The sequence below is a fragment of the Trametes versicolor genome (assembly GCF_000271585.1).
Source record: "Trametes versicolor FP-101664 SS1 unplaced genomic scaffold TRAVEscaffold_13, whole genome shotgun sequence".
Classification (NCBI taxonomy): domain Eukaryota; kingdom Fungi; phylum Basidiomycota; class Agaricomycetes; order Polyporales; family Polyporaceae; genus Trametes; species Trametes versicolor.
The window spans coordinates 1,203,276-1,215,016 of record NW_007360333.1 but is presented as its reverse complement, the minus strand read 5'-3'; the positions used below and the strand labels follow the sequence as shown (position 1 = coordinate 1,215,016).

At 57.1% G+C, this 11,741-nt stretch overlaps 6 protein-coding genes across 6 annotated transcripts; 4 read left to right on the top strand and 2 right to left on the bottom strand.

Annotated features, from left to right (window-relative positions):
* Positions 1-1,626: 1,626 nt before the first annotated feature.
* On the bottom strand, positions 1,627-3,394 carry TRAVEDRAFT_24247 (uncharacterized protein; the record flags this gene model as incomplete). The annotated part of the gene is made up of 2 exons (XM_008045802.1): positions 1,627-3,063; positions 3,122-3,394. The coding sequence occupies 2 exons, from the start codon at positions 3,392-3,394 to the stop codon at positions 1,627-1,629; spliced, it is 1,710 nt and encodes a 569-aa protein (XP_008043993.1).
* A 1,566-nt stretch (positions 3,395-4,960) lies between these two features.
* Positions 4,961-5,371, bottom strand: TRAVEDRAFT_53290 (uncharacterized protein; the record flags this gene model as incomplete). The annotated part of the gene is made up of 1 exon (XM_008046206.1): positions 4,961-5,371. The coding sequence occupies one exon, from the start codon at positions 5,369-5,371 to the stop codon at positions 4,961-4,963; it is 411 nt and encodes a 136-aa protein (XP_008044397.1).
* A 754-nt stretch (positions 5,372-6,125) lies between these two features.
* Positions 6,126-6,611, top strand: TRAVEDRAFT_24245 (uncharacterized protein; the record flags this gene model as incomplete). The annotated part of the gene is made up of 4 exons (XM_008045801.1): positions 6,126-6,214; positions 6,272-6,342; positions 6,396-6,473; positions 6,535-6,611. The coding sequence occupies 4 exons, from the start codon at positions 6,126-6,128 to the stop codon at positions 6,609-6,611; spliced, it is 315 nt and encodes a 104-aa protein (XP_008043992.1).
* Positions 6,612-7,183: 572 nt separating this feature from the next.
* Positions 7,184-8,097, top strand: TRAVEDRAFT_61146 (ribosomal protein S10). The gene is made up of 2 exons (XM_008046205.1): positions 7,184-7,304; positions 7,361-8,097. Exons 1-2 carry the CDS (start codon positions 7,231-7,233, stop codon positions 7,992-7,994), a joined length of 708 nt encoding a protein of 235 aa, XP_008044396.1. The 5' UTR covers positions 7,184-7,230; the 3' UTR covers positions 7,995-8,097.
* A 136-nt stretch (positions 8,098-8,233) lies between these two features.
* Positions 8,234-9,207, top strand: TRAVEDRAFT_155619 (mago nashi). The gene is made up of 7 exons (XM_008046204.1): positions 8,234-8,295; positions 8,355-8,360; positions 8,415-8,530; positions 8,607-8,670; positions 8,734-8,821; positions 8,893-8,982; positions 9,045-9,207. Exons 1-7 carry the CDS (start codon positions 8,261-8,263, stop codon positions 9,093-9,095), a joined length of 450 nt encoding a protein of 149 aa, XP_008044395.1. The 5' UTR covers positions 8,234-8,260; the 3' UTR covers positions 9,096-9,207.
* An 896-nt stretch (positions 9,208-10,103) lies between these two features.
* On the top strand, positions 10,104-10,517 carry TRAVEDRAFT_24243 (uncharacterized protein; the record flags this gene model as incomplete). Its single annotated transcript, XM_008045800.1, has 1 exon — positions 10,104-10,517. The coding sequence occupies one exon, from the start codon at positions 10,104-10,106 to the stop codon at positions 10,515-10,517; it is 414 nt and encodes a 137-aa protein (XP_008043991.1).
* Positions 10,518-11,741: the final 1,224 nt, after the last annotated feature.

Here is an 11,741-nt window from a genome sequence, read left to right as displayed (position 1 = left end):
TCCGCGACTTCCTTGACCTTCATGTGCAGAGAGCGCAGGTGGGGGAGGAGGGTGCCCATTTCGGACACGCACACGATAATATTGGCTATGTCTGTCTCGCGGCGTGTGATGGTTGCCTCCAGCGAGCGCAGCACGGTCGGACGGGCGGCACATATGAACTTGGTGATGCTCGATACGTCCCCGTTGAGCCAGAGCGCTTCGAGCAACGGAAAGCCGGCGCCCAGCTGGAGATCCGCCGCTGTGCAACTATCGTCCAGGGAGATCGCCAGCGAGAGAGAGCGGAGGTGGCTGAGCTGCTTGAAGAGGCGGATTCCGCTCACATCGAGAATCGTGTAGTCTGAGTCTGACAGGAGCAGGCGGCGCAGCTTGGAACAAGTCGGAAGCACCGCGACGCGCGAAGGTGCCAGCGGGAACCTCGGGAACAGACACAGCTCTTCAAGGCGTGGCCCGGCGTGCTTGATGAGCTCATCGAAAATAGCGGTCGCGACCCCAGACATGGAATTAGACCATATAGTTCTCCTGTCCACATCGAATGCGAGGTGAACTGAGCGCATGTTTGGCGCCAACAAGAGGGTGATGGGGGCGACGTCCGCGAACGTAATATTCGTGGCCGAAAGCTTCTGCAGGTTCGGCAGAAGACAAGAGCCATCGTTCCTTCGGGCCAGGAGCGTCCAAACATATGGATGTATGGTTGCGTCGGCATAGTACTTGAGCGTTCGCACACGACGCGCGTAGTGTTGAAAGCGGAGCCACCCCTGATCGAGATCGCCAACGAACATCTATGGACGGCCAACGATTAATGGCGCATGAATAGATCTAGAAGTTTTTGATGTCGCATACATAGTGCTCCTGAACCCATCCAAAAGTAGGGAAAAGCAGCAACAAAAGTAGGAGGTTGTCCGACGTGTTCCAGAGGACGTCGAGGGCTTGGTCGATGAATGTTCGACAGACACGAGCACACGACGGTAGTGTCGCCTTGTACTCGCGGCGACGCTGTTTCGAGTCGACCTGAACGTCTTCAAGCAGGTCTGATATGGAGAATGATTCGAGGACGAGAGAGAGCAGCTCGGGACACCCAAGCACGCGAGCGGAAGCAGCCACATCGCCGCTTGATCTGACATTGCTAGACATTGCGATAACGACACCTGCTGTTCTAGTGAGAAAATAGCGATCATATCTGCCGTTTATCAGTGCAGCTTACGGGATAGTTCGAGTTCCCGTTTGTGGGTAGGTCTGTCGAGTGTATGGTAGTGGCAACTTGCAAAGCAGCGCTGCAACTCCGACTCTCGCACAGTTGGTCGTAGCACTGCCACCTTCAAGTTTTCACTGGCGCTGCGTTTGAAGCTCGAGACCTGAGGCTTGATATACGCATGAAGGGGGAGGAGCAGCAAGCATAATATATGATAAAGGGAGGCTCGGACGCCAGGTCGGGCTGCCGTCGTAAGCTAGGAGCTTTTAACTGCTCAGGACCATATATGATTACTAGAAGGCTACTAGTATGGCAATATATGTTATATATAATAATGTTCAACCTTCTTAGAAACCACCAGGTTGTATCAGTCAGAAAACGTAAGGCGCATTACAGCCAAAAAAAACGTACCGGGTCCCGAACTTGAAGGTACCCGCTCACGGATTCGCGGAGTCGTCGGAGTCGTATTCTTCTACAGCACCTGCATGTTCGTCATCTTCATCGTCCGAGTCATCGTCATCTTCCTTCTCCTCCGACGAGTGACCCTCCCCTTCAGCATTTGGTGCGAGCAACCGTGCATGCTTGCGGCCTGCCTGCATCGCCTCCAGGTACTGGTACACGTTGCGTCCCGCCTCCTCAGGATGCCCATGTTCCCCAACCTCGAACTTCTCGAGCTTCGGGAACAGCCTGTCGAGCAAAATTGCCAAGTTGAAGTTTGCGTTCGGCGAACTGTTCGCCGGCATCCAGGCCAGCCTGAGGACGGTCATCAGTCGTCCAATCACGGGCACCGACTCCGGCGGCGGCAGCTGCGCGACATCGAGCGCAGGAAGGTCGATAACTTTCAGATGCGGGCAATGTTGCGCCAGCTCAACGAGGCCGCGGACGGACGGCCGGGAGAAGCTCGACGCGCGGCGCACGCCCACCGGCGACAGGCATCCGATGCGCAACCAGTCCAGCCGGGGCCACGCGTGCGCGAGCTCCCTGAGGTCGTCGTCGGACGTGTGCAGGACGCAGGGGTTGGTGTCGCATCCGAACTCCTTGATGCGTTTCAGAGCGTATAGCGGCCGGATGATGTCCCCGAGAGCCGTCTGGGGTGCGCGGGAGACCTCCTTGACTCTCATGTGGAGAGAACGCAGGCTCGGCAGGTGGGCACCTATTTCGGACATGTACTCGCGCAGATGCACTATGTCTGTTGAGCGCGCTATAGTGGTCTCCAGCGAGTGGAGCATAGTCGGACGGGCAGCGCATATGAACTTCGTGACGTCCGACACGTCTCCGTCGAGCCAGAGCTCTTCGAGCAGCGGAAAACCGGTGCCCAGCTGAAGATCCGCCGCCGTGTGATTGTCATCTAGAGCGATTGTAAGCGAGAGAGACCGGAGGTGGGTGAACTGCGTGAGAAAGCGGATGTCGTCCTCATCGAGAATCGTGTAGCTCGGGTCGGACAGAAACAGGTGGCGCAGGTTTGGACAGTTTTTGAGAGCAATGACGCGCTCAGGGACGAGTGGAAACCTCGGGAACAGACACAGCTCTTCGAGGCGTGGCCCGGCGTTCTTGACGAGATCGTCGAATAGAGCGGTCGCGATGAAAGAAAGGGCTTTAGAGGACGTGGGCCTTGCGTCGTCTTTGAAGGCGAGATGGACCGAACGTAGATTCGGCGAGAACAGGAGCGTGATCGGAGCGACGTCCGGGAGCGAGATCTTCATTGCGGAGAGCTTTTGCAAATTCGGTAGCAAACAAGGGCCATCGTTCCTTCGCGCAAGAAGCGTCCAGACAGACGGATGGATGAGCCCGTTTGCCCGATACTTCAAATTTCGCACACGGCGCGCGTACTGCTGAAAGCGGAGCCACCCTTCATCAAGATCGCCAACGAACAGCTGTGAATTGTCACTGGTAAGTTACGTATTTGGGCAACCATCTAATGAGATGACTTACAGAGTACGCCTCGACTCTCCTGAAGGTAGGGAAAATGCACAGCAGAGGCAACAGGTGGTCCAGCGTGTTCCACAAAACATCGAGGGCTTGGCCCGTGAACGTCCGACAGACACGTGCGCACGACGCTAGCGTCGCTCTGTGCACACGGCGGTCTTGTTTCGAGTTTAACACCGTGTCTTCCAAGAGGTCTGATACGGAGAACGACTCGAGGACGAGCGAGAGCAGCTCGGGGCACCCGAGCACGCGATGCGAAGCGGATCCATCCACAGTCATTCCACGATTCCTGCTATACGGGTAAGCGATGAGCGATTATTTATGACATGAGTTGTTGCAGCTTACAGAAGACGTCTTTTTCCTGTTGCCAAGCGGACCAGTCAAGTGAGATGGTTGTGGCGCGTTACGAAGCGGAATATTGCTGGCAGAGACTTGAGAGGGGTCGCTGCACTGCCACCGTCAAGTTTTCAAAGTTGCCCATGGGTTTCGCGCTCAGTTTTTCCAAGCAAGGGGCCGATTCTGTTCCGAAATAGACGTATGTACAATGGATTTATACAGTACAGACATCGTCGAACAGCGCTCTGGATGAAGATCGTCCGATTGAGCGCATTCACAATAGGCGCCCGTTCGCGTCGGCTGCCCAAACCTGATTTACAAAATGTACACTCGCCACAGTCCCCCGTTCCTTAAACCATTATAAGACAAAAAAAAAAGGAAAGAAGATGTTACGTGGCGAGAAGGGAAGCGAGAGGAGCAGGCCAAGACCCCTCTCGCCGTCCTCCCCGCCCCGCACAGCGGTGAACGAGAGAAAGAAACAAGTAGAACGAAGCGAGAGAGAGAGAAACAGATGAATAAATACTGGACGCAATGGAAGAAAAAAGCGGCGTGGAAGCACAGAAATCGATCGAGACCCAGTATACGTACGGCGAACCCAAGGTAGACGATCTCAGACACCACCACCGCGATCGCGGCGAACTCGAAGCGGGGTCGCGTGCTCTGCGTGACGGCATAAAACAGACGTCAGCGATGATCCTGCCCGCACGAGAAGAATTGCGACTTACTTCTCGGACTCCTGCGAGGGCAGGCGTCCGAAGACCCCCGCCCCCGCTCCGACCGGAGACGGCGGCCAGAGCATGGCTGCATGGGGAGAGGGCGCCATCTCTCCCCGCGCAGCACATGCCCCGACCGCCGCCACCGCCCCCTAAATCCACACGCACAATCCCCGTTCCCCACTAACACCCTACCGCACGCCGCTGTAAGGGATATGCATCGGTGAGAACATTCGCAGGTAAAGTGACGACAACGAGTACGTACCATCGAGCCATCAGGAGCTGATAGTGTACAGTGTGCTGAAGACCTAGAGACGAATAAAGTGACGGACACATAAGAGAGCGCACAAAGAGGAACCGAGATACTTCCGTGGCACATGCCGGGGAGGCTGACATCCTCGGGTCATCCAAGCCCTAGTCAACTTTAAACTCGCCGACGCCGGGTCCTATCCTATCCTGGGAGGGGGTCGAATCGAGCTTGCCGTCGTCGTCTTCGTTGTCGTCCTGGTTGGATATCTGTGGAGGCAAAAAAAAAAGCAGCGACGAACGAACAGCGAGGATCAAACAAATGGAAAACCGAGCTGGACACCGAGGCCAAGGGGGTCATGACTCCCCTCTCCCCAGTATCGCACCCGCGCCGTCAGCCTCCTCAACACTCCTCTAATTCGTCCGGGGGGTCTTCCATGTCGATGTCCTCGTCTTCTGCGCGCGCTCATGTTGAAGTTGAAGCTTGAAGTCTAAGCCTACTCAAAACACACCCCACACTCCCAAGGAACAAAAAGTGATCAGCGCAGGCTCAAACGTCGCGGACAGAGTGGTACACAATCGAGTCCCGCTTCCGCGCCTCGTGCAGGAAGATCAGCTTGCACTTCAGCGTCTGGTACTGCGCCCCCGCGATCGGCTTGTAGTCGTACAGGTGGGCGTGGCGGTGGGCGACCTCGGTGCTGGGCGCGGGGCGGGTCGGCCGGGGCTGAGTCTTCGGGCGGGGCAGGACCAGGCAGGACCCAGGGGGGAGGAACATGCCGTCGACGGGGGCGGCCTCGGGCTTGACCACGGTGGACGACCAGGCCTGGGGCACGGGCTTGAGGAAGTGGAGGGGGATGGCGGGGACCGGAGGGCGGGCGATGCGGGTCTTGGGCTTGGGGGGCGGGGACCGGAGCGACCTGCGCTCGGCCTGGCGGGAAGTAGCAACTGTGGAGGTCATCATAATGTCTAACTGGGGAGTGCGTGGGGGGTGGAGTGTGGGTGTGGTGGGGGTATGCGGGAAAGGTAGGTGAGGAGTTGGAAGCGGGTGAGGGCAGGTTTATATGGGCCGGCGAGCATTGGAATCGAGACTGAGGATGTCCGTCGAGGACTTCCGCATTGGGCGGAATACGGCGGTTTTCAAGCATCGGACCGACTTTCCTCGGTTATTAGGGCGCGGATACGAGAGTGGATGTGGGTTGAATATGATGAAGGGCTGCGGAAATCCGTCGAGGAAGTCGGATTTGGGCGGGGTATGTCGGTCCTAGGGATACGGGTGACGGAGTTCGTTCGTTATCCGCATCCTTGCGTTGCGAGTGCAATATACCGGAGTTTGACGAATGTCCGATGGGATCATCCAAAATTCAGGCGTACGCAACAGCTATATTTCAGATTTGAACTAAACTCGAGCAAGTTCGTTCGAAGACTCGGACTGCAATACTAAACTAGTAAGTATGTCAGATTTACAAGGCGCAAACGCAAATTTGGATTTGAGACACATACAGATATGGTAGATAGTATGCAGTAGTGAGCTCTCAAGGAGCTATACTAGTCATATGTGACCCAATGCCGGCCTCGTCGTGGTCGTCGTGGTCGTCGGAGGCAAGTTGCAAGCCGCGAGCGTCGCGGCGGGTGGCAGTGCCTGTTCACCATAAGCACGCGCTCGGCAAAGCCGGACCGGGCAGTGGCTTCAACTTGGACCACCACCACCGTCTGCCATGCCCAGCTCGGTGCTCAAAGATGGCCGGAACGCGCAACTATACGCGCAGGTGCGTCGACGTATGATTGAGAACGGCGACTGGGATAGGTGCGTAGTGCATGGGTTTGTGCAGTGCGGGTGGCAGTGAGCTGAACAGTTCAATAGGATTTCGTCGCGTCTGGCACGCGAGCTTAACGAGAGCGGGTGGATTGACAGGTTTAGGGACCTGAGCAAAGGTAAGTCAGATTATATTGCATTGAGAGAGGTGCGCTTATACATGGGCCAGCAGAGACCGCGCGGAGGGCAGACACAACCGGTGGCATCTCAGTCGAGGCGCTCATGACTGAGCTGGGACCACAAGCCCAAGGTGCGTGCGTACGAGGCTTCCGCACTCTACAACTAACATATGTTGTATGTCTATTTGATAGATGAGGTCCCTAGTGCTGTGAGACAGGACGTCATCGGCGTCCTTCGCAAACTGTTGGAACGGCAGATCGAGTTCTGAGAGTGTGGCTTAATTCCGATATTCTTGTGTTAGATACCTCGGCTCGTGAGGACACTGTCATGTATATATGTATTCTTTGTGAACTTGATGAGAATGCTTTATTGGTGTTTTGTATTCTGGGTTCCGGTCTCGCGTCGGTGGCACAAGTTGAGTGGGGTTCCAGGATTCGAGCTTGACTGCGAATCTATGGGAAAGGTTCCGAAGCTTGCGTTATACACCTCTTGTATCTCTGATAGTACGCTTAGGAAACTTCTTGGAATGTGCTCTCGTTGTTGAAGTTCTTCACGGGCTCTGACAAATATATCAATGGGCTTTACAGTATCGGAGCTCAATGGTTCGGTGGCAGCGGCGATTGTAGCGGGTTTCGTCGCTTTCTGTGAACATGGTAGATGTCACGTACCTACCCTCTTATGTCTGACATTTACGCTGATACCAGAAGGGTAAACGCGGGAGCTTAAGAAGAAGGTACCTCCTCCTGTATGTTGAGGCGAAATGACAGAGTTGCCATTTTGGGAGCAGCACAGTTTCGCGGCATTAGACGCCCGTGACTTGCTCTCCTCCAGTCTCCTCCACCTCTTTCAAACTCCCGCTTGTACACCGTCCGGCTCCGTTCGCCAGGATGTTTTCTCGGTCTTGCCGGAGCGCAGTGTCTACGGTGCAGAGATGTCTGCGCTTCAATAGCACCACCTCTGTGTACGTCTCGCGAACGTCTCTGCACCAAACGCCTGTCACTCACCATGTTGCTGCAGGCCTCCCCTCGCGAGCGCGTCCTCCGCAACGCCGCCTGCCCCCCACCCAGCAACACTCTCAGAACCTGCGTACGCTTCGACGGTAGTCCACGGCCGGAGCGTGCGACAGCCGCACTACCTCCCCAAAACGCACGGCATCCCCGCTGCGACGCTGCACTTCCGCTCCTACCACCCGAAGCTGCTCGACTTCTTCGTGCACTTCGCGGGGCACGCCGCGGCCGCGCTCGGGATCCCCGCCTCGAAGCCCGTGCACCTCCCGACGCAGCGGCGGCTGTGGACGGTGATCCGGGGCCCGTTCGTGCACAAGAAGTCGCAGGAGAACTTCGAGCGGCGGACGCACAAGCGCGTGATCAAGGCGTGGGACGCGAACCCGGAGGCGGTCGACATGCTCGTGCAGTATCTCGAGAAGCACCTCGCGGCGGGCGTCGGTCTGCGCACGGTGAAGTGGACGCGCGCGCCGGTCGGGGTCGGGCAGAAGACGTTGGAGACGGTGACGGGTCAGTTACGGATGGACCAGGAGCTGAGGGCGGAGAAGGTGAAGGCGTTGGGTGAGCAGATCGTCAAAGAGGAGCTTGCAGCTGCAGCTGGTGCGGCGAAGGAGGGTGCGGTCTCAAAGGCGTCCCCGGAGCAGTGATAATGCGCTAGACTATCTCCTCAGTTATATACACCCTATAATTTCTTTGCTCGGCGAGGTATCTGTAATCCTCATTACTCATGCACTCAACCTCGAACATTGCGACTTGGACTTGGACTTTGCGAGAGACCAGCTGAAGACCTGAAAGTTCGAAGGGAGTTGTGGCCACGTGGGAGACATTGCCGCCCGTGTTTGGCTCGCGTCGTGCGTGCGTACAACTCTGTCTCCGACCACCACCACCTCGTCGCCCACACTCTGCACTCGCCATGACCTCCCACGAAAACGACCCGTTCTACCTGAGGTATGAAGAAAGCCCCTAGGCGTGTGCAGGACTGATGTCCCGCCCACGCCCCCGTTCAGATACTAGTAAGTCTCTGCCCTCGCCTCGCGTAGCGGACGCGCGTGCTGACCTCGCCTCAGCACAGGACATTCGGGCAAGCACGGCCACGAGTTCTTGGAGTTTGAGTACTCCCACGGACGTCTGCGGTATGCGAACAACTCGAACTACCGGAACGACAGTTTGATCCGCAAAGAGAGTGAGCATTGCGTTTTCTTTTGGTGTTGCGAGCATCAGCTCCCCGAATGAGACTGACTGGTGGCGGATTCTGATAGTGTGGGTCGGCCCTCTGGTCGTGAAGGAGCTCAAGCGGATCATTGAGTCGAGCGAGATCACCAAGTGAGTATCGCGTTCTGTTGTCGTTTTGCTTAGATGTTGAACTGGATGCGACGCGCTCTTTAGGGAAGACGACACCAACTGGCCCAAGAAGAATATCGTCGGCAAGCAGGAGCTCGAGATTCGCGTCGGAAACGACCACATCGCGTTCGAGGTGCGAATATCCCAGATATACTATTTGCGGCGTGTCCTCATGCGGCGATATCCTTCCCTTCTTCGTGCCAGACCGCAAAAATCGGCTCGTTGGTCGATATCCAGGACAGCGAGGACCCCGAGGGCCTGCGCGTCTTCTACTACCTGGTGCAGGACTTGAAGGTGCGTCTTCTTTCCCGGCTTGTCCTGTCGCAATTTTTCTGACGTTTGGGTCACCTACGCAGTGCTTGATCTTCTCGCTCATCTCGCTCCACTTCAAGATCAAGCCCATCTAAATACTTCGCTTAACATCGGTTCGTCTGCTTCGCAAGCGGGTCGGAAGAAGGCCCCATTCGTGCTTCCGGTGTATAGTGTAATTGGACTGTGAATGATACTTCGTATTTGTGCTCTGTTTTGTCTTGCCTCGACTCTGGCCACCTCAACCCTGAAGCGTGGAGGGTCTGTCGTTGATGGTTTGAACGTGCGTCTTCAGCTGATCAAGTTTTCCGGGTCGTCTGATGTCCTTGGTCGTTTCAAACAGCATATCTCACGATCATTCAACTAGCAACCAACGGCAGATGTCTGCAATAACCGTAAGACGTGTGAGGTCTACTGAACATCCATTACTCGTGCTCCAGCGTGACTTTCTCCTGGTCAACTCTTGAGCTGAAAGTTCATTATTCTGGATGTGTCCAGCGACGAGGTATTGTAGCGTATATCTCACACCGTTCCCTATTCTCATTACTCGGTGTCACAAGGCTGATGCATATTTCTTGTGCAGACTCGCAACCTCTGTGCGTCCATATACACGAACGCGGCGACTTGTCCACGCCCAAGTGTTCTCAGCCATGCCGCTCTTGCTGCCTCATTCGAGTACCTAACCCACATCCGCACGCGTATCCGCGCCCTGGCCGCCGAGCAAGGTCGGTCCGACGCTCGAAAACCGACTTATCCCGCCTAATCCGGAAGTCTCTCGTCGGAAAGGACGGACATATCCCGCCCTACCCGGACTTCCTCGTCGGATATCTCGAGTTATAGGCTCTCGCTGCTTCATCCGAGTACCTAACCCAAATCCGCTCTCGTATCCGTGTCATGGCCACCGAGGAAGGTCGGTCCGACACTAGAGAACCGACATATACCGCCCAATGCGGAAGTCCTCGACGGACATCCTCAGTCTCGATTCCAATGCTCGCCGGCCCATATAAACCTGCCCTCACTCGCTTCCAACTCCTCACCTATCTTTCCCGCATACCCCCACCACACCCACACTCCACCCCCCACGCATTCCCCAGTTAGACATTATGATGACCTCCACAGTTGCTACTTCCCGCCAGGCCGAGCGCAGGTCGCTCCGGTCCCCGCCCCCCAAGCCCAAGACCCGTGTCGCCCGCCCCCCGGTCCCCGTCATCCCCCTCCACTTCCTCAAGCCCGTGCCCGCGCCCCAGGCCTGGTCGTCCACCGTGGTCAAGCCCGAGGCCGCCCCCGTCGACGGCATGTTCCTCCCCCCTGGGTCCTGCCTTGTTCAGCCCCGCCCGAAGACTCAGCCCCGGCCGACCCGCCCCGCGCCCAGCACCGAGGTCGCCCACCGCCACGCCCACCTGTACGACTACAAGCCGATCGCGGGGGCGCAGTACCAGACGCTGAAGTGCAAGCTGATCTTCCTGCACGAGGCGCGGAAGCGGGACTCGATTGTGTACCACTCTGTCCGCGACGTTTGAGCCTGCGCTGATCACTTTTTGTTCCTTGGGAGTGTGGGGTGTGTTTTGAATAGGCTTAAACTTCAGGCTTCAACTTCAACACGAGCGCGCGCAGAAGACGAGGACCTCCACATGGAAGACCCCCCGGACGGATTGGAGGAGCGTTGAGGAGGCTGACGGCGCGGGTGCGGTACTGGGGAGAGGGGAGTCATGACCCCCTTGGCCTCGGTGTCCAACTCGGTTTTCCATTTGTTTGATCGTCTTTTTTCGTTCGTCGCTGCTTTCTTTGCGTCCCACAGATATCCCACCCGGACGACAACGACAACGAAGACGACGACTGCAAGCTCGACTCGACCCCTCCCCAGGACAGGACAGGACAGGACCCGGCGCCGGCGAGTTTAAAGTTGACTAGGGCTTGGATGACCCGAGGATGTCAGCCTCCCCGGCATGTGCCACGGAAGTATCTCGGTTCCTCTCGGTGGGCTCTCTCGCGTGTCTGCAATTTTACTGTAGGTCTCCGACACCCTGCGACGCTGGCCATGCTCCACACATTGAAGGTACGCGCACGCCACCTCTGTTTCTCCCCTCTGAGATACTCACCGACTATCGCTCTACGCAGCTCGGACGCGACGCAGCTGGCGAAGACGGGAGTTGTCGTGGATGGTGGGGTGCGGTGGGCGGTGGACCGGGCCTGCGCGGGGAGAGTCGGCGCCCTCTTCCTTTCCTGCGCAGTCACCCTGGAAGCCGTCCTCCGTCGGAGCGGGGGCGCACTCGCCCCCGTGGGAGTCCGAGAAGTGAGTGTCTTTGCTTGTTTTCGACGATGTGGGACAGTGCTGACAGCTGTTGAACACCCGTATGCAGGTCGCGCAGTGTGTTTTGGAGCAGACGGTCGGACTGTTCTCCGAGTTGGCCGGTCGTGATCGTTGTCATAGTGTGCGAGAGCTGGGGCGAGTGGGGGTTTGGAGGCGCGCGGCGTGGGGTGTACATGACGAGGAGTGCAGCAAGAGAGGCACCGGCCAGCCTTTCTTGCTCCTCTTCCCGTCGTGTACATCTCCGTTGACACGGGGGTGTTTAGTTCATTTCCATCAGCCGTTCCTCACTTTATATCGTTGTACCTCCCGAGTTTTGTGGCTCCGTTCTGAGCGGGCGCCTATTATAGTGGGCACTCGCCGAGCCCTCCCAGAGCCCACCCGCCACGGTCCACCCAACCTCACATCACACCTACGTCGAACGAAGTCAAACCAT